The sequence below is a fragment of the Phascolarctos cinereus genome, unplaced genomic scaffold, assembly GCF_003287225.1.
Source record: "Phascolarctos cinereus isolate Bilbo 61053 unplaced genomic scaffold, phaCin_HiC Scaffold_3;HRSCAF=262, whole genome shotgun sequence".
Lineage (NCBI taxonomy): Eukaryota > Metazoa > Chordata > Mammalia > Diprotodontia > Phascolarctidae > Phascolarctos > Phascolarctos cinereus.
Window position 1 is genome coordinate 47661954 of NW_027555736.1, and position 21325 is coordinate 47683278.

General features: G+C 47.9%; 2 protein-coding genes across 10 annotated transcripts in view; one reads left to right on the forward strand and one right to left on the reverse strand.

Moving 5' to 3' along the window:
• The first annotated feature begins 2280 nt into the window (after positions 1 to 2280).
• Positions 2281 to 16873, forward strand: LOC110214078 (synaptotagmin-5-like). Its single transcript, XM_020994727.2, has 5 exons — positions 2281 to 2571; positions 8605 to 9380; positions 10562 to 10730; positions 11169 to 11335; positions 12037 to 16873. The coding sequence occupies exons 1-5, from the start codon at positions 2496 to 2498 to the stop codon at positions 12229 to 12231; spliced, it is 1383 nt and encodes a 460-aa protein (XP_020850386.1). The 5' UTR covers positions 2281 to 2495; the 3' UTR covers positions 12232 to 16873.
• A 1114-nt stretch (positions 16874 to 17987) lies between these two features.
• Positions 17988 to 21325, reverse strand: part of LOC110213925 (uncharacterized) — a 54359-nt gene continuing 51021 nt past the window's right edge. For all 9 annotated transcript variants that reach the window (XM_020994505.2, XM_078150810.1, XM_078150808.1 and 6 more), the window contains one exon: positions 17988 to 19363. In XM_020994505.2, the coding sequence (XP_020850164.1) occupies positions 19355 to 19363 (9 nt within the window). In that variant the 3' untranslated portion in view covers positions 17988 to 19354. The remainder of the gene's footprint in view (positions 19364 to 21325) is intronic.

Below are 21325 nucleotides of genomic sequence, written 5' to 3' on the forward strand. Positions count from 1 at the left end.
GAAGTATGAGAGATGGGAGTTTCTGTAACTTCTTCACCCCTTACCACCAACAGAGCCCTGGCCAGCCCTACCTTAATTAAACCTTCTCCATCGAAGGAGTGTCTTGTTCCATCCCCTCAGAGCCCAACTAAGGAACTCATCGACTACTTGCTAATGAGTTCCTGGTAGGAGCATTCTGATAACTAAGGTGCTAATGGGTTAGTGACAGAAGACATGCTGCCCTAACCCAAAGTTGTTCAGTGTCCCTTATATTGCCGAAGAGGAATTCACCAACTCATCCTCTATTTAAGGTTTGGGTTAAGAAAACTCCCCTTTGGACTCCACCACCTATCCTAAGTTAGAATTCCTTTCTGATAACAGCCACCATTCAATAGTTGTGGGGATAGGTGCAGGTGGAGTCTAGACTCCATACACATTGAGTAAGCTAACTCACATACCTGGGAGTTGAACACACACACATTTGATTTTGAATGCATGTCATGGATCTGGAGCTCAAAGTGTCCTCAGAGGCCATTAAATCCAACCAACCCCCTCATTTTACAGATTGAGAAACTGATGCCCAGACAAGGTAAATATATCCAAGGTTATTCAGATAGTACCATAAATGGGATTTCAATTCACATCCTTCGACTCCAGAACAGTTCTTTTCTGCTGCACCATCTCACTTCCCCCTCTACTCCTGGACTGTGTAGTTCACACTTGGGATTGGGTGCTTTTCTTTTAACGGGGTTTACATGAAACATTAGGCCTTCATCCTGGCTAATGCCGAGATTAGTGGTGAGGTTTTGTACCTTTGCAGTGCATTATGGCTCAGGAGTCTTCCACTTGCCAGACCTTTTCTATTCAGGCAGTATAGCCTAAGTCCTAAATAACTGGATTTCAAGTTTGCTGAAAGTGAGTGCTATCCCAAGGATAATGAGAAGAAATGTGAGGAGGTAGGGGAAAGAAGGCAGAAGAAGGGTCATCTACTAGGACTCCCAGTCCAGTGCTAGGCACTATAAGAGAGGCCCAAAGATTCTGGCCTTGCTGGAGGAGGGCATGCCAACAATTAGAGAGACAAGAGGTATGTGGTACTGGGCCATCTATTATAACCTGCTCTAGCAGCTCGGTGGTGGGGAAAGCAGCAGCTAGGTGGTTTGGTAGGCTGAGCACTGGACTTGAGTCAGGAAGAACTAAATTGGAATCCTGCCTCAGGCACTAACTGGGGAACCCTGGGCAAGTCACTTAACCTTTATTGGGCTCAGTTTCCTCATCTGTAAAATGGGAGGAATAATACCTCCCATGGCTGTTATGATGAGGTAATATTTGTCAAGTGCTTTGCAAATGTTAAAATGCTGCATAAATGCTAGCTATAATAGTTATTATGATTATTTAGAGTCAGAGACCTGGATTCCAGTCTTGATTTTAAAATTTACTAGCTATGTGACCACAGGACAGTTCATTTACTTTTTGGGGACATGAGATTCAAATTCATGGGGAAAAAAACAGGAAAATAAAGGATAAACATCTGATGATGAGCAAATGGGATTAATTTGTGTAGTGTGTCTCCAGTTAAAGGAAAATTCAGTAAGATTGGGAATGGCCAAAGAAGGCTTCCCCGAAGGTGTGGGGATTTGAGTTTGGCCTTGAAAGATGACTTGGATAGATGGTAAGGAAGGAAGATGAGCGTGTATCTAAGGAAGCAGCATCCTTATACAATGGAAGAGCGCCGGTTTAAAGGCATGAGACCTGCTTTCTAGTCCTTTCTACTTCTAGTTACTTTCATCTTTGGGCTTCAGGTTCCTCATCTGTAACTTGAGGGGTTGGACTAGATCAGTCTCTAAGGTCTCACCCAGTTCTAACATATGAATCTGTGATCATGGCGAGTGAATGCAACTGTCCCTCTCCCTCCTTTTGATGAGGGATCTGAGGGAGAATCACAGAGCAAGCTCTGCACTACCTGGTTCCCTCTCCCTCATATCTGAGCCTGGGGCAAAGAATGTTAGAGCTTGAAGGGGGGCTTTACATAAGCCAATCCTTTCATCTTACAGATAAGTAAACTAAGACCTAGAGGAATAAGGTAGTAAGAGGCAGAGCTAAGATTTGAACCCAGATCTTCTGAGTTGGGTGCTCTGCCCGTCAGAGTAGTCCTTGCACAACTTAGCCCCCAGGGGAAAAAAAAGAAAAAAAAAAGCAAAGAAAGGGGGGAATTTTCTCTCACAGGTGCCCCGCCTCTAACCAGCCTCCGCCCCAACCAGGGGTGGAACTGAATAGCAATAAACTTGCTCTGTTCAACCTCAGAATACACTCACGGAGGTGTATCAGACTGGCACCAGGGGCCCCTGTGCTCCAATCTTCTGTCTCTTTGCCCAAGGCACCTGAAACCCAGGAGCTCTTCAGTAGGCCAGGCACTAAGCAGGGCAGATTGGGCCCTTGACCACCACCCAGAAAGGTCTTTCTCAGGGCAGCCCCAGGGTTGCCCCAGCTGGCCCTTGATCTATCCACTCTTGAGAGAAATGTCCATGCCTGCAGCAGGGAGCTGGCCTCGAGCCCCCCAGGCTCCTGGTAATCCCCACCACGAACAAGAAGCAGGTAATACTGAGGTGGGGCTGGTGGGGGGGTCAGCACCTGGCCAGGGTGGACAGCGATTCACTAGGGCTGGGGTAGGTGGAGCATCCTGGAAACTCTGGAAGACTGGGGCCAGGAGAGGAGATAAGGAGGACTCTTAGGGGTGGGTAACTGCAGGGGACCAGGGAGGGGGTTCTAATACCAGGAGGTAGGGTTCCTAGGTTTCCTTCTTTCCTGCCATTGAAGCTACTTCCTTGGGCACCAATAACTCACATTTTAAAAATGTTTATTCTGAACTTTACAAACACCGAATGAAATGGGCATTTCTCTTTAGAACACTGAGAATTGTATACAAAAAAACAGATCTCAGTTACATACATCTTGCTTTTCTTTTCAGGTGAGTTCAAGCAGTAGCTTTTCAAAGCTGTCTTGCTGATGTTTCTTTCTGTTCTCTTTGCATTTAAAAAAAACCTACAATAATCCTCTCTTTCTTTATTTTCTTCTTTTTTGCTACCCTATCTGTGTCTCCATCCCTCCCACCCTCATCCAACCTGCTGGGGGGAGGGGAAGGAAAAAGAAAACAAAGCCTTGTGACAAATACTCGTAGTCAAGCAAAGTGTATGTCTTAGCCACCATCTTGAGTCCATCATTTCTCTGTCAAGAGGTGGGTGGGTAGATGGTATTTCTATCTTCTTCAAGCTTACAAGATGCTTTCCTTATGAAGTAGGGAGTGAAAGTAATAATGGCTCCGTTTCATAGCAGTGGAAACTGAGGCTCGGAGAGATATCATGGTTTGTTCATAGGCACAAAGCTAAGAAGTGTCAGAGTCAGGATTCGAACCCGGCTCCCTCCGACTCCAAGTCCAATCATCTTTTTTCCACTCCATGTTGCTTTTCTATCTGAGTTACCCTCCCCTTCCTGTTCTTGCTAATAGTGAGGAAATCTGATGCACACAAACATTTATATACACAAACATGTTCCTTGGAGCCTGCAGACCTGAGTTTTCTTTCCACGTTCACCATTGCTGCCCTACCTGGAGCATGAGTAACCAACATTTTAATGGTGCCTTGGAATGTTTTGCCCACATCTTCTCTCGTGGTTCTCATGACGGCTCCGTGAATTAAATAGTCACGGATTATCCCCATTTTAGAGATGAGGAAGCTGAGGCTGGGAGTTTCGAAATGATTTACCCAGGTTCAAAAAGTGCTCAAGAACTTCCCTTTTCCCCTCAGTTTTCCCTGCCTAAACAATGGGGACAAGTCCTCTCCCTACTTTCTACGCAGAGTAAGTGAAGGTAGCCGGAAAAGGGAGGTAATAGGCCATAGACTTATTAGGAGACCAGGTCTGGAATGACTGTGGCGTTCCTGCTTTCTTTCAGTCCAGCCCTTGAAGGGACAGGCACATTGCCTCTACAATCCAGACTCCAGAAGGCTTCCCAGAAAGTCCTTTCCTCTAGTTCTGTGCCTCCCTTGTATCTTCATCTTCTGGGAGAGATACCCACTGTAGGCTATCCACCCCATGGCCTCACACCCTTCCCGTCACCACCATCTTTTCTCCTCCAGCCTGTTTACTGTCCTGGTCATCCTTCTTCCTTCTGGTGAAACTGGAACATTGGAATTCATTTCTAAATAGTCACAGAAGTGTTTTAGGTCTGAGAGAGCAAGTCCTCCCCTGTACTTGCCCCGTCCCTTCTGACCTCTCACCTATTAACAATTATTTAAAAGCCTTTAGCCTTCCATTAGACACCTGGAGGGGGATAGAGACATTGAAGAAAGATTCTAAGAATACTGGGAATATTTACGGAAAACTTTGTCCTTCTGACAATTCTTCTAGTCCCTAGCTGTTGGAGCTGAGATTTTGGTCTCTGAGGACTCCGCAGAGCTTCCTGGGGTCCTTCCTGCTTTCCTCCTCTCTTCTGCTTAGCTGGGCCCCTCACTCCCCCCTTTCCTGTGGCAGGGACTGGGGGTGCTGGCAGCGAGTGTGAGAGCAGGAATAAAGAGAAGAATGCGGACACGGTGACCTTCACTCTACCCTCACCCCCCATTCCTTATGGCGGACAAGGTTAGATGGCAGTTGCTAAATGCCAAATGCAAATCACATGCAAACCACAGCCCAGCTCCTTTCCCTTCCCCAAGTTCTGCCTTGGGACTCTCTTTCGCCCCTTGTGCTAAGGGCTCTGCCTCTTCCCGCTCTGTACTCAGTTCTCCCCACCCCACCTCCCACACTCGGCCAAGACAAGGCCCCTACTGTTTATCCCAGGTTACAGCCCTGGAGGCAGGAGGCAAGAACAGCCCTGAACAGGTGAAAGCTGCTGAAACTCCAGCAACCCTGACTTTCTCTGGGCCTGTGGCCAGCCCCCTCCAGCCTTGTGACCTGGGGCAGCTTTCTGAAGTCTCTAGCCAGACCTAGCCGCCCCAGGTGGATGGCCAAGGCACTGGAGACAGGAGCGGAAGATGGGATTTTTGAATCATTCCTTGAAAGCCAGGAGGGGTCTTAGAGCTTATTCAGCCCACTCCCCTCTTTTATTATTCTTTTTCATTAAAAAGAGTTTTATCAATTCTATTAATTTTTTTTTTTACACCTCAGTCATTTAGCAACAACCCAACTCCCTCACTAGTATCCTCTCTTGTAACCAAGAAATACAGGTAAGCAAAACAAATTGAAATACAGACCATGTCTGACAGCTTATGTCTCATTCCGCACCTGAAGCCCACCACCTCTTTACTAAGAGGAGGGGCCATCAGCCCTCTGCAGTCAAAACCGGTCATTGCATTGATCTGAATACTGATGTCTTTTTTTTAAAAAAAAATACATTTTACTGATATCTTTTGTTTTTAATCACCTCAACTTCTCCCTGTATGTCACACCTCCCTCTCCCAGAGAGCCACGCCCATCCCATAGAACAAAGAATACAATTCTAGTCTCTCTTAGTGTTATTTTCCTTTATATTGTTATATATTTGGTTCTACTTGCCATAGTCTGCATTAGTTCATACAAATATTATCAAGTTTCTCTGAACTCTTCATATATCATCGTCTCTTAGGGTAAAACACTAATAATACATCACATTCATAGACCACCTTTGAGTAGCCATTTGCCAATCAATGGGCATCTGCTTTGTTTTCGTTGCTGCAAATGTTTTCAGCCTCCTCGTTTTCCAGAGTAGGGCCCAGTGACTTGTCACATATCACTCAGGTAGTAAGTGGCAAAGCCAGAATTCAAACCCAGCACCAGGAACCTCAAATCTGGAGTTCAGTCCAATGTTCTATGGCGCTGACCTGACTTAGAAGGGGACCAGGTGACTGACTCAAACAGTTTGATTTGAGAAGTGCTGGGGGAAAAGCCCCTCTGGCAGAAACTGCCCCAAGTTTTAGCATTAAAATTTCATTCTTTTGGAGAAGCCTTTGTCCTGTACTCTTTTACAAAGTGCAAACTATTGGCTCTCAGGCATCCTGATTTCTCCTTCAAGGTGAGTTCTGTCACATCTATGAGGCTTAGGCAGGCCTAAAGAATGAGCATTTTTAATGGGCAGAGGGGCCGCATACTATGGAGGAAAGGAAGCCAAGACTGGGTGCTCTGGTTAGCAGGAGGGCACAGGGAGTACCTGGGGAGAATCTAGGTTGTGGAGTGGATAAAGAGCTGGTCCTGGAGTTTAAATCTGGACTCAGACACTTACTAGCTATGTGACCCTAGACAAGTCACTTAACTTCTATTTGCCTCAGTTTCCTCATCTGTAAAATGGGGATAATACTAGCACCCACTTTCCAGGGTTGTTGGGAGGGATTAAATGAAATGATTGTAAAGCACCTGACACATAGTAAGCACTATATAAATGTTAGCTATTATCATTACTAGGTAAGGGATGGGGGACAGCAAAGAGCATCACAGTACCTAACACTAGAAGAGACTTTGACATATATCTACTCCAGGGGGCCAGCTAACATTGACCCAAGGTCCAAATCCGACAACCTCTCTTTTGTGTGAGCTAAGGATGGCCTTCACATTTTAAAATACAACAGAACTTTATTTTCACAAATGGGGAAACTGAGGAGCACAGAGGGAAAGTGACCATGACCACATAGGCTGGTAGCAGCGCTTGGAAGACAAGTTCACATGATGCCTCAGACACTGTCAAGCTGCATGACCCTGGGCAAGTCATTTAACCTCTCTCTGCCTCAGTTTCTTCATCTGTAAAATGGGGATAATAATAGCACCTACCTCGCGGAGTTGTTGTGAGGACAAAATGAGGCAATATTTATTTGTAAAGCACTTCATAAAACTTAAAGCACAGAATGGTCAGGAGCCTCCAGGTCAGGGTAATATGGAGTTTGGATAAAGAGATATTCAGCCTGAAGAAGAAAGGGGCACAGACTGCCTCCAAATGCTTAAAGGGCTACCATAGGAGGGAAGATTCAATTCAATAAGCATCTATTTAGTGCCTACTGTGTACCAGGCACCATTCAAGGTGATGGTCCTCAAGGAGCTTACATCCTGTGGAGGGTGGGGGAGGGGGTGAACCACATATCCAGATAAAAAAGAAATACCATTATGTATGAACTGCAAAGATTGTCTGTGGGGCAGAAAAGAGCACAGACTGGTCCTTGGGGACAAAAAAAGGAATAATGGTGAAAGATGTACGGATGGAGATTTTGGCCTGCCGGTTAGAGTTGTCCCAAACTAGAATGGGCAGCCAAAGGAGACGCTGAGCTTCCCGTCCCTGGGAGCCTCTGAGCAGAGGCTTGGATGACTGCTGGCTGGGGAAGTCGTGGATAGGCTTCCTGGACAGGCACAGGTTGGGCTAGGTGACGTCTGAGGTCTCTTCTGGCGGTGCAGGGGAGAGAGCCTTGGACCTGGAGTCAAAAGACCTGAGCTCGTATCCTGCCTAACCGCCTCCAGCCTCAGTTTCCTCATCTGTAAAATAGGAGGAATTGGACTTGGCAGCCTCAGAGGTCCCTTCTGGCTTTAAATCTACAAGTCTGTTTAGTCCTACTTTCCCCTCTCCCCTCCCTCTGCCCCTCTCCATTTCCTGGGACAGGACTATAGGTAGACATTTCTGAAACAGCAGAAGTGAAGGAAGCTGAATGAGATCCTGTGGTCTGAGAGAAGGAAACCCAGGTACTTACACTCAGTCAGGCTAGTATGGGGTGGTGGAAAGAGGGCTGGGAGCCATCAGTCTCAGGGTGTAACTCTGTGTCACCTACTTCATGCAACCACATTCCTCAGTCTCCTCATCTACAAAATGGGGATAATAAACCATACCTCCCTCACCAATCACATTGGTGAGAATCTGATGTAATAATGCTATCTCTTTGAAGCGTATTAAAAAGTTATGCCCACAGAGGCTCTCATTACCTTCTATGTTCACATTATCCACACAACTGAAAATTAGTTTATCTAGCTGCTCAGCCCATTATGGACCACCCCCTCCTCCCAGGCTCCCTCCATGGGGGCAGCCCAACCTAGAAGGGAAGGTAGGTTAGGATAGAGACCCAGATCCCTCCTCCATCACTAAGCCTGCTGCTGAGGAGGGGGGAAAGTCCAGAGATTGAGGGGCTGGGTTCCCTCATGGAATCACCGGATGGGCGAAGGACTCACCAATCTTGAGATGATATACAGAAAGCACTTTGCAAACCTGAAATTGCTATTATTGTTATTATTCCAGGAAGTGATATTAGAGGAGGGCCCTAAAGGGGTTTAGAGGAGATAGTTTGGCATTAGAAGAGAGAGACAGATAGAGACAGAGAGAGACAGAGACACAGTGAGACACAGAGAGACAAAGAGAAACACACACAGAGAGAAACAGAGATAGACAGACATAGAGAGAAGAGAGAGAGACAGAGAGGGAGACAGAGAGATAGATGGAGCAGCTAGGTGGCACAGTGGATAGAGCACCAGCCTTGGAGTCAGGAGGACCTGAGGTCACTCACTAGCTGTGTGACTCTGGTAAGTCACAACCCCAATTGCCTCACCAAAAAAGAGCAGACAGACGGAGACAGAGAAGGGCAAGGTGCTTGGTAACAGCCCTCTCCCCACATCCCTGATTCCTGTCTCTTCCAGTGTCCCCACAGGTCTTCCTGGGAGCTGGGTGCACTGTTCTCTTCTCCAGCCTCCTGCTGGGCTGTGGATTCTGTTGGCGGTGGAGACAGTCACCGGCCAACCTGCCCACCCCAGCCATGGTTCAGGTCTGGAAAGCTGTGGCCCGTTCAGAACCCCTGGCCGTGTCTGTCCAGCCTCACTACCAGTCCCTCGAGGCCTGGGAGCCTCCTTCCCAGAGCCCCATGGCCCAGGTCTCTTCCTCTCCACAACCCCCTGAACCTCCTAATTTCCTGTCCATATCCAAGAAGAAGCAGAGAAAGCCCATGGCCAGAGTCAGCTCCCTGGAGTGGCCCAGATCCCTCTCAGCCTCCCGCAGCCTCCCTGGTCACTCCCAGCCTCGTCTCAGCTTCTCCCTGGGTTATTCACCAGTGGAGGAGGAGCTGATTGTGACAGGCATCCGAGCATCGGAGCTACCGCAGGGTTCCCTGCCTGGCCGAGGATGCTACGTCAAGTTGTACCTGGTCCCAAGCAGGACTGGTCACCAAAAAACAGCCCTGCAGCCTCCTGGCCCTACTGTGGAGTTCCATGAGAGGTTCAGCTTCCAAGGCTGCACCCCACAGGTTGTGAGGGCACAGGCTCTGCAGATGGCTGTCTACAGCCGGGATTTCCCTGGGCTCAGAAACAACTTTGTGGCTGAAGTATTCTTTCCCTGTGCCCAGGTGGCCTCAGATTCTCTCTCTGGCTGCCTGGTCAGCTACACCCGGGAGCTGTCCACCATCAAGAGCAAAATGCAAAAGGTCAGGGGCCTTGGGAGCTGTGCTAATCAGCAGCTTCTGAGAGCAGAACCAGAAGGCCTAGGAGGCTCAGAGGAGGGAGAGAAAGAACAATGAGCCTTGGGCAGCTTAGGGCTATTTTGGAGTCACCTTTCATCTCTAGGAATCACCCCTATCCATGGAGATCACCTCTATTGCCCAGACTTGCTCCCAGTAACCCTGTTACCACCCCCTACACACTCATCCCCCTCTCTGGCATTCTGAGATGCTCCCTTCCCTACACTGATGGTACTCACTCCCCACCCAGTGCTGATACCTTGATTTATGATGTCCAGCCCCTATAACTGGAATCCACCTCTAATCCTCATTCTCACCTCCATCCCCAGTATTCATCTTCAGTGTCTCTGGCTCTCAGCTCCTATCTGTGCCACTTGCCCCTCCATCCCTGACATTCAAATTTGCCTCCTTTCCTCTATGGCTGGTACTTACTCCCCACCCATCACTGATGTATTCATTTCTGACCTCTACTCCATTTCTAGTATTTATGTCCAGTTCTGGTACTCACTCCCCATATCCAATGATTAAGCCTCCTCCCATCTATGGGAGTCAGCCACCATCTTTGGTACTCACCATCCCATCCCTAGCCTCAGTAGTAACTCCACTTCTACCTTGGGCAGCCAAGTGATAAAAGGGCACAGTGGGCATGTTCTCAGAGTTGGCCCACAACTACACCCCACTGCCCACCTCACACTTGCTCACCCTCTGCATTCACCTCCACTCACCCTGCCCACCAAGCATCTCCATCTCCCCCACCATGAGAAGTATGACTCTATGGACATTGCATTCTCCCACTCTCTCAGTGTTCACAGTTTCCTCACAGTCCCTCCCACTGGAAAGAATTCCACTACCCTGTTTCCAAAGGAGGCAGGGTCTTGGGATATGGGGAAGTGACTCTGGGAGATAAAAGGGGAGTTAAGGACTCTAGTGGCATAGCCACCAGGCTACACAATGAAGGGGCTGTGGGGTGAGAGGCAGGGCCAAGGAGTTGAGGGAGTGTGATCGTAGGACCTAGGGGTAGGACTTCAAAGTTTGGGGCTGGTAGTGGGATTGCTTAAAGCAGAGGCAAGTGTGGGCTTAGGCGGGATGGCTTACGATCAATGGGGGCACCCTTAGAATATGAATAGAAAATTCCGTGCCTCTTACAGAGCCACAGCTCTCAGGACCTGCTGGTACCAGGCCTCAGGACTCCCTGGATGGGGTCCCACGGCCAGCTCTTCCTCCTTCTTCAGTATCAAGCTACTGCCCATCGCATCAAGGTGCTGGTCCGCAAAGCAGAAAACTTGCACAGCCTGGGCCAACTGCCAGGACACCGGGGTAAGACACTGGGAATGGGCAGGCAGGGAAGACCCAGGGTCAAGGGTGGTGAGGAAGGGGGAATGAATTAATTGACCTCAACCCCTCCCTGCCCTGGCCCAAATCTAACTCTTCAGACCCCTCCTGAGTATGTCAATGGTTTGAAGAGGAATGAATGAGCTAGCTGCTAATACACTGAAGGTACCCACATGGAGGCTGAGTGATCACTTGCCGAGGAAACCGTAGAGGGCATTCCTTTGTTGGAAGAGGGGTTGGGTTAGCTGACCTCTCAAGCACCTTCTAACTCTAAGATGCTGTGGTTTTCTAGCTTCTCTCGCTTCTCTCTTGGCAGCTCAGAGAAAAACCTCCATTTGTCCCATCACAGAGCCATCCATGTCCCCACCCCACTCCGCATTCCACCTTGGCTGCTCCATCTCTGTTCTCTGTCCTTCTTCTCAGAGCACTCTGTGGTGATTGGCCTGTACCAGGATGGCCAGCTGCTGGACTCCCGGGAGACTCAGGCCATTGTGGGACGCAGCCCAGTGTGGAATGCTCCCTTCCTCTTCAGCCTTCCTGCTGGAGACCTCCATGAGCAGAGCCTCTTCTTCCAGTTCACTGTCATGCAGGTAGGGACAGGAGCGGGGTCCAGGAACATGGCAAGGGGCTGCTCCAGCTTCAGAGCCCAGACATCGCATGACCTAGACTGTCTGGGTTTGGAGTCCTTCCCGAAGACAGGCTCTCCTGCTGCCCAGCTATTATTCCTTAGGAATGCAAGCTCTCTCCAGGAGGGCTCTGTACTCAGATTCCATAGAATTGGTTTCCATCGTAATTCTAGGTATTTTATTTTAGGCCTTTAAAACTATTATTGTGAGATGGCCCTGGGCAGCCAAAGGGGACCATGACACAAAAAGGTTAAGAACCCATTTCAGAGAGAGAGCACACGTGGGCTAGTGGGCAAAGCCCCAGACTTGGTGTCTTATCACACCCAAACCTAATATCTAATTGATTCCCTTCTCTGGGAGTCAATGTTCTCACCTGTAAATGGGAGATAATAGTCATCCTTTTGCCTGGGGATGGGTAAGGATCCCGGGGAAGATGCTCTGGCAAACTGCTGGGAATGATGGGAAACTCCTCTGGAATGCAGGTAGACACTTGTGTTAGACCTGTGAGATTATGGCTTCCTGCACATCTCTCCCTCTCCCAATATCTCTCCCCTGGGTGCAAAAATAAGGCAGCTTAAGGCCTGAGGGACTCTTCATGCAAAGGGTGAATAGTAGCAGGGGCAAGAACAGGTCTTCCTAACTCCACCTCCTGTATTCATCCCTAGAGGCACCTGCTGACCCGAACTGTCACCCTGGGTTGGGTCCAAATTGGTCCAGAAGCCCCAGCAGCTGGGCGTGCACATTGGTGGGACATGTACCAGCACAGCCTCCAGGAATCTGCCCAGTGGCACCCCCTCTGCCCAGGAAAGCCAGATCCCCCCCGGGCAGCAGCCTCTGGATCTGGGACAAGAAACAGCTGATGCTGAAGAAGGCCCCAAAACAGGAGAGGCTGGCCAGAAGTAGCAAGGGATAAAGGACAGAGGCGCCTCCTCCAAGCCTCTGATCAGTACCTCAGCTGCTTCATCTGTCTAATGGATGCTCTGCCCTACTCTGCCTATATCACTGGAGCTGAGGATACAATAGGAAAATGAATGCCAAGACACAAGGCTAGGCACATGTAAAGTCCTCAGTAAATCTTTCCTAATGGATTGATTGGGTATAATCAACTCTCTGAGCTGGAGGGCTAAGGAGTTGAGGGTTTTCCCTACTTTAGAGGCCTCATAAGATGATTGTAGGGAAAACACTTAGTAAACGATTAGACCGAACTTAAAACCTTTATAAGTCCCACCTTCTGCCAGACACCTTTCTGGGTCCACTGCTTCTGTCTTCCCCCTCTTCCTTCCTCCTACCTTCTGTCTACTCTTTGTAGGCACCTAGTCACTTAGGAATTCTCTCCTGTATTAGACTGTAAGCTCTTTGAGGGCAGGGACCATGTTTTTGCCTCTTTTGTAGTCCCAGCATTTAGTAGAGTGCCCAGCACATAGTAAGTGATTAGTATTCATTAATATTAATTGTTGACCCACTAAATAACTGTAAATCTAAAACCACTTCAAAAACCTTAAGATGTGAATTATTAGTCAATCTCTATTAATTTCCATATACCATCCGGACATTATCTTGGTACCTTCAGTCTTTCTGTTCCAGGTTACCTTCTTCCTTCAGCCAATCCTCAATCCTCCTGTTCCCAAGCCCAGCACTTAGGAGGGGAAGAGGAATTAGCTTTCCTCCATGGCCCAAAGGCTACCATTAGGCATCATGGATGGAATTCACAAACAGATTTAGTTTCATCTTCCAGGAAAACTTTTTTTTTTGTTTGGTTGGGTTTTTTTACCTAGCTATTTTTTATTTTTTAAATTAATTTATTTTGATTTATCAACAATCACTTCCATATGCTTTTGAGTTTAAAAATTTTTTCCCCTCCCTCCCCACCACCCTCCCCAAAAGAGTGCACAATCTGATATAGGCTATACATTTACATTCCTATTAAACATATTTTCACATTAGTGATGTTGTAAGTAAGAATCAGAACCAATAGGAGGAACCACCAGAAAGAGGAAACACAACTCAACAGAAGGAAAAAAATAGCAAATAGTGTGCTTCGATCTGCATTCAAACTCCATAGTTCTTTCTTTGGATGTGGATAGCATTTTCCATCGTGAGATCTTTGGAGATGTCTTAGATCCTTATATTACTGAGAAGAGAGAAGTCTATCAAAGTTAGTCATCGCACAACGTGGCTATTATTGTGTACAACGTTCTCTTGGTTCTGCTCACTTCACTCAGCATCAGACCATACAAGTCTTTCCGGGTTTTTCTGAGGTCAGCCTGTTCATCATTTCTTATAGCACAATAGTATTCTATTACATTCACATACCACAACTTGTTCAGGCTTTCCCCAGTTGATGGGTTTCCTCTCAATTTCCAATTCTTTGCCACCACAAAAAAGAGCTGCTATAAACATTTCTGTACATGCAGGTCCTTTTCCCATTGGTATGATGTCTTTGGGATATAGCCCTAGAAGTGGTATTGCTGGGTCAAAGGGTATGCACATTTTTATAGTCCTTTGGGCATAGTTCCAAATTGCTCTCCAGAATGGTTGGATCATTTCACAACTCCACCAACAATGCATGAGTGTCAGGAAAACTTTCTAACCACCAGAGCAGTCCAAAAGTGGAATGGGCCGCCTCTGGAGGGAATGGCTTTCCCGTCACTGGAGGTTTGCGGACAAAGCCTGAGTGACTACTTGTCTCGCGTGGAGTAGTGTCAATCTCAGGTAGAAATGGGTCCTTGTCAAGCTGCAGATTGACTTGGACGATCACAAATTAACATTGTCTATGTTGTCTCATTTTAACATGCGTGTTGTTAAATATATCCCAATTACATCTTAATCTGGCTTGGCACCACTTGGGAGTTTTACAGGCTGAGATTGTGAGTAGGGTTTTTCGGGCACCAATTGGGTTAGAGGAGCAGTGGAGTTCTCACACTGCGATTCTTTCAAGTCTTCTCACTTCCCCAAGGGGGGCGGGAGGCAGCTAGAGGAACAAGGGGTACTGAGGGAGGAGATGTTGGTCTCTGAGGAAACCTTGAGCAACGAGGTGGTACGATGCATAGTGTGCTAGGCATGACATCACAAAAGAGCTAAATTCAAATATCGTCTCAGACACTACTGGGTTGCTGTGTGACCTTGGGCAAGTCACTAAATCTATCTGCCTCAGTTTTCCTATATGTAAAAATGGGAATAATTATATTACCCTTCTCCCGGGGTGGTTGTGATGATAACATGAAAAGTGCTATATAGGGCAGCTAGGTGGTGCAGTGGATAGAGCACTGGCTGTGGAGTCAGGAGGACCTGAGTTCAAATCCAGCCTCAGACACATGATACTCACTAGCTCTATGACCCTGGGCAACCCACTTAACCCCAATCACCTTGCAAAAAAAAAAAGTGCTATATAATGTTAACTATTGTTACTATTATTATCAGGGATGGGGGCAGAAGAAAGGATGTCAGGTAGAAAGGATATAAGAGGGCAGACAAATAAATCTTCATGCATTGCTACTGTAGCCTAGACAAATCCTGACAGCATCAATTTTCTCTAAAGAACTCGTTCCAGCTGCCCCAGCCAGAGAGCTTCCCAACCCCCAAGGTCTGGGTACCATCTGTCATCACTTCCATCTATACACCAAACCCCCTCCCCAAAGCAGCAGGTCAATGGGGTCTGGAATCCTTCAAACCTGATGATGAGGGTATTTGTTGGGTGCTAACTACCCTGGCACATTTTGGGGGGCATTACTCCATTTGAACACCCAAACTGGACGTCTTCTCCGCACCCCCAATGCATCACATAGCTGTCCTCGTTGGGCAGCCAGGTAGAGCACAGCACCCACAACTGCTCATGGACAACAGAGTTGTTAGTCAGTGCCAGCTATACCCAGTGCCAGCAAAGGGTCCCCTGCATTCTCCTTCTGGCCAGTTGTCCAATCCCCTTACTGCTGTTCGGTGGAGAGCCCCTGCAGCTACCGCTGCTGCTGTCATGGCAACATCCGAAGGCTGAAGCTTGCTGCTGGTGCTGTCACCGTGTGTGCCCTGGCTGCCCCCACCCCACGTCACAGACTTCTCCCGACCTCCTACGTTGTCTTAGCTTGGAAAAATGTTTCCTTCTCATCTTTCATTGGCTCTGTTGCTCCAAAATTTGACTTGAGGCATTATTTTAAAGTTGTTTGGAGGGGAATGTTGAAAGAACTCAGCTGGGTTGCTGCCTGTCCTCTGCCATCTTGGCTCCAGGAATAGTTCTTGATCCATCATATAACTAGAAAGCATCACAGACAGCATTTAAACTCAGGTCTCCCTGACTCCAGGTCCAACACACCTAGCTGCCTCCAAGCCTAGGTGTCTCTGTACTGAGGGCTATCAGTCAAGGAAGAAGTGGGCATCATGAAAGGGAGTGTCTTTGGTAATATTTGAAGGGTGAATTGAGTGTTGAGTAAATGATTCTTTTTTCTAGGGGAGATAAGACAACTTTACCTGAGTATGGTAAGTCCTGTGTGTCCCCCCTTCCCCATACACACACACACACACACACACACACACACACACACACACACACACACACACACACACACCCTCTTTGGACAGGGGGAAGAGAGATATTTAGCTAATTAATACAAAATTCCTGAGGATTCTTATCTTTTGACAATTCCTCTCCAGAAGATTTGCCTGGGTCTCAGTCTTTCCTCTGAGCCCTTCTATGTCTTTGAGATACCAGTGAACCATCTATTGCTTCATGCTTGCTTCCTTCCTCTTCCAGTCACAGAACACTCTTTAGCGACTTCTGCCCAAATCCTCACTTAGTGGAACTTGCTTAGAAGATCACAAGGGTGCTTAGAAGACCACAGAACTCTCAGGTCCCACTTCATACTCATTGGAATGGCAAAGTTAAAGATGACCAAAAAAAATAGAGAATGACAAATGCTAGGAGAGATGTAGGAAAATACCTACATTAATGCACTCTTGGTGCAGCTATGAACTGGTCTAACCATTCTGGAAAGCAATTTGGAACTATACCCCCAAAGTTATTAAACTCTGTGTACCCTTTGACCCAGAGATATTGATACTACTGAGTCTATACCCCAAAGAGGAAAGGGACACATATGTACCAAAATATTAATAGCAGCTCTTTTTATAGTGGCAAAGAAGTGGGAACTGGAGGAGTACCCATCAATTGGGAAACAGCTAAACCAGTTATTGGATATAAATGTAATGAAAAACTATTGTGCTATAAAAAATGATGAAGAGGATGGTTTCAGAGAAACCTGGGGGAATTTGTAGGAACTGATTCAGAGTGAAGTGATCAGAACCAAGAAGACAAATTGTACAATAACAACGATATTGTAAAGACAACTTTTAAAGACTTAGGAACTCTGACCAAACAATGCCCAATCACAATTCCAGAGGAGTTATGATGAAACATGCCACCTAGCTCCAGATAGGGAGGGGATGAACTCAGAGTGCAGACTGAGGCATATTTTTTTAGACATGGCCAATAAAGGGATTTGTTTCACTTGACTACACGTGTTTGTGGCTGAGTTTTTCTTGTTTTCTCAGTGGGGGAGGGGGAGAGAATTCAAACCTGAAAGCAAATTGAATTTAAAGGAAAAAAAAATAAGCTAGAAGACTTTAAAGGTCATTTAGTTCCTCATTTTACAGATGAGGAATCTGAGGCCTATAGAGAGTGACTTGGCCAAGGGCACCCTGGGAAGTATGGGGCTGAGATTCCAACCTGTGTCCCAAGACTCCAATGTCAGCATTCTCTCATCAGTTCCAGTCAAGGCACCTCCCAGTTGCTTTTGAGTTGAGCCAGAAAAGAGTTTTGAGAGTCCCTTGGAAAGCAAGGAGATCAAATCAGTCAACATTTAAAGAAATTAATTCAGGCGATTCACTGGAAGGTCAAATACTGAAGCTGAAGCTTAAATACTTTGGCCACATAATGAGAAGAGAGAATTCTTTGGAAAAGACCCTGATTTGGGGAAAGACTGAAGCCAAAAGGAGAGAGGAGATGGCAGAAGATGAGGAGGGTAGGTAGTGTCATGGAAGCAACAGATGTGAGCTTGGACAGACTTTGGGAGAAGTGGAGGATAGAAGGGCCAGGCACATTGTGTCCATGGGGTCACAAAGAGTTGGACTTGCCTGAGCGACTGGACAACAAAAATCCCTCACCAGGGGGCCATTCAATCTTTGTTTGAAAACCCTTTCCTGAGAGGACCCTCACTGCCCAGTAGGTGTCCTTTCCACTTTGAAACTTCTCTATGAGAGTTTTCATTTTTTTTTTCTGTCGTCAAACTTAAATGTGCTCCTGCAATTTCCACTAATTGTTTCTAGCTCTGCCCTCAGAGGCCAAGCAGACAAGGCCAGTCCCTCTTCCACACGACAGCAATGGCACTCTTCTTCCCAGACCCCTCCCAGGTCCTCACCATCCTCAACTGATCACGGGATGGTGGGGGTGGGACGAGGGGTGGAATGGGAACCTGTTCTTCTTTAGCGGCCTGAGGCAACTGAAGTAGATCGTGTGGGCTTCTGCCAGAGAAGGGAATCAGTCTGACTGCGGTATAAGCCCTGGGGGAATTTTAGGGATATAGGAGACACTCAAAAGGTGGAAACCACCTGGATAGACCATGAAGACTTATTCATTGGTACCTTAAACATTTTTTAATTGATACCTTTTGTTTTTACATCATCTTCATTCCAAATAAATCCCTTATCCACCCCCATCCAGAGATCGGTTTGTAACCCCATCTCTCCCCAAAAGTTAGCATTTTTAAAACCCTTTCAGGAAGTTAAGCACCGTCTCACCTGAGCGTAGCAGTACCTGCAGCGCCCCACACCCAAAGCCCCCTCCTCTGCACAGGACGTGGGGAAGTGCATTTTCTCAGCTTCTCTCTTCCCCAAGGACTGCTTTGCTCGTGATCACCAGCATCCTGCTGTTTCGTTCTGGGGGTGCTAACTGTAGCTACTGAGGACAAGATTTCCTTCGCGTTGCTCGGCTCAGGTGAGTCTTCCCCATCGCCCGGCCCTGAAGCATTCTCTTGCACTGACCATGTTCCTTTGTGAAATCCAGGGTGGCCGGACTGGCCGAAGGGAAGGGGGGCCTGCTGGTCACGGCGTCAGCGGCAGAAGAGACCAAGTGCGCGTGGGTCAGGACCCAGGGGATGGAGAGGGTGCTCCCATACACGTGCCTGTTGTCTTCCGCTCCGGAATGGAAGCTTCTCGAGGGCAGGAAGGATTTCACTAGCACCGAGCACATCCTACACGACTGCTTGTTGAGCCGGTGGTTACTTGCTTGTAGTAGAAAGTCGGACCAGGGTTCTAATCCTGCCTTGCCACTATGAGACCTTGGACCAGTCACTGACCCTCTTTGAAATCTCAGATTCCTCAGCTGTAAAACCGAGGAGATAGGCCCTTCCCATCCAGCTCTTAATTTATTTCTATGATCCTTGAGCCAGGGATGAGGGATGAGAAGATTTTAGAAGGCAGCACGGAATCATGAAAAAGAGCTCTGGACTTGGGGTCAGATGATCTGAGTTCCAATCCTGCCTCAGACACTTAATAGCTGTGTAACAGCTGTGTAACCCTTGGTGAGTCACTTACCCTCTGCCTCAGTTTCCTTATCTGTAAGATGGAGATATCATCTCCCCCACCAAGTTGTAGTGAAGAAAGTGCTTGGTAAATATTAAGACCATATACAAGATGATATTGTTATTTTCATAGGGATTAGTAAGGGAGACAGTCCTGGGGCTGAAGGCCAAGGGCCCGTGGACCATTTCTGAGGAAGATCTGAAGCCCTGGCAAATTGAAGTGGTCTGAAACACCCTGGCAGATTCCTGACCAAGTCCGAGGCCTGTGTCTGCCAATTCCACTCCAGACTATTCCAGTAAGATCCCTCCAGGTCCAGTCTGTCTTGGGGCCCAGGATGAATCAGACCGAACCCTTTCTGCAACGCCCACTGCAGTTGAGGAAGGCTGTAGAGCTCCTGGGTTTGCCAATGGAACCTCAGTTTAGCTGCAGGGAGAATGGGAGGAGGAATGTCACTGAGCAGGCTTAGCCTTGGACGATTCTAGGAAACCTGGGGAAGTCCCACCTCCCTCCCACCCCCAATGACTCCTCCCCAATCCTCCTTCTTACCGGCTGAGACCTGAGATTGCTTCACCCCAAGGAGAAAGCTGAGGCTTAGAAAATACATTCCCCTGGGGGAGGGAACTCAGAGACAAGGCGAAACATGTGACAGAAATGTTCTTAACCCAAGGTCCATGGACTTAAAAAATCATTTTTTGTAACTATTTCAATATAATTGGTTTCCTCCGTAATCCTATGTGTTTTATGTAATGCATTTAATTCTGAGAAGGGGTCCATAGGCTTCACCGGATTTGCCCAAAGGGGTTATAATATAAAAAAGGTGGAGAATCCCTCCCCCTAAGCAGGGTTGGTGATGGATCCCAAAGCTTTCCTGGGCTCTGTTCAGATGTGGGAGGGAGACAGAACAGAGTCCAGGAGGCCTAGGGGAGGGGAAGAGAAAATTATGGAGTAGACAAAGAGGCGTACAAAGAAAATCTTAGCTTCCCAGTGGACCTCTAGAGCTGAGGTCTAAACTCCTTGCTACAGACTGTCCTCACTGATCAATCTGGCCAGGAATCCCCATTCCTGCCCTACTCCCATCTCTCTATGATAATGAGGAGGCCTTCCTAAGTACCATCATTTCCTGCCTCCCAGAATCTCAGCCCCTCAAAGCTGGATGGAACCTTGGAGGTTTTCTAGTTAAGGACCCCCTCTTCTCTGTCGATCACACTGGAACACCTTCTGCCCACAGACTGGGTACCTTCACAGCACAATCAGCCCAGAAAGAAGCAGAGGGCTGGGAGTTAGCCTCTACCACAAGCTGCCAAAAAGAGGGAGCCATCTGGGGACAGGCCAAGTGCAGGAGCAGGACCTGCCTCTTTGCAAATCCGTTCAGTCCAGAGTGGGGGTGACGCAGCCGCTCTCAGTCCCGGGTACGAGCTCTATTTCTCACCCCCCATATCTAATCTGCTGCCAAAGCCTATGCCCCCTTTTCCCTGCTGACGCTGCCCCCTACTCTAGTGCAGGCCCTCATCGCTCATGCCTGGACTAGTGCAGTAGCTGCTGGTGGCTCTGCCTGCCCGAGTCTCCCCACACTCCAATCCATTTCTATTCCGCCACCAGAGATTGTCCTAAACACAGGCCCAAGTCACTCCCCTGCTCAATAACCTCCAGCATCTCCCTATTGCCTCCAGGAACAAATACAAAATGCTCTGTCTGGCATTCGAAGCCCTTCACAACTTCCCTACCTTTCTGGTCTTCTTACACCTCACTCCCCTTGGCCCAGTGATGCTGGCCTCCTGGATGTTCCGTCTCTTGGCTCTGGGCATTTTCCCTGGCCATTCCCCATGCCTGGAATGTTCTCTCTCCCCTTCTCTGCCTCCTGCTTCCTTCACATCCCAGCTAAAATCCCACCTTCTCCAGGAAGCCTTTCCCAAACCCACTTAATTCTTCTGGTCTCCCTCTCTTAATTAATTGCCATTTATTTTGCACATGTCTTGTTTGTATATATCTGTTTGCTTGTTGCCTCCCCCTTAGACTGGGAGCTCCTTCAGGGCAGGGACTGTCTTTTGACTCTTTTTGTATTCCCAGTGCTTAGCACAGTACCAGCACATAGCAGGTGCTTAACAGACACCTACTGACTTAGCAGTGGGCTGGGAAGTGGCACGTCCCCTCCGTGCCCCTCTCACACAGATTGCCCTGGGCACCAGACTTTCATCCCCTAGCTCTAGGGCTCTGAGATAGCCTTTTGCCTCTAGGAGAAACCCCTGGACAAGCAACAGTGAATAGCAGGTGTGGACACGGGCTTGGAGTCAGGAAAAGCGGGTTTTAATCCTTGGGGTCACTGACTAGAGCGGGAAGTGACCTTGGACACACCCAGGCCAATCCCATCATTTTCCAGTTGAGCAA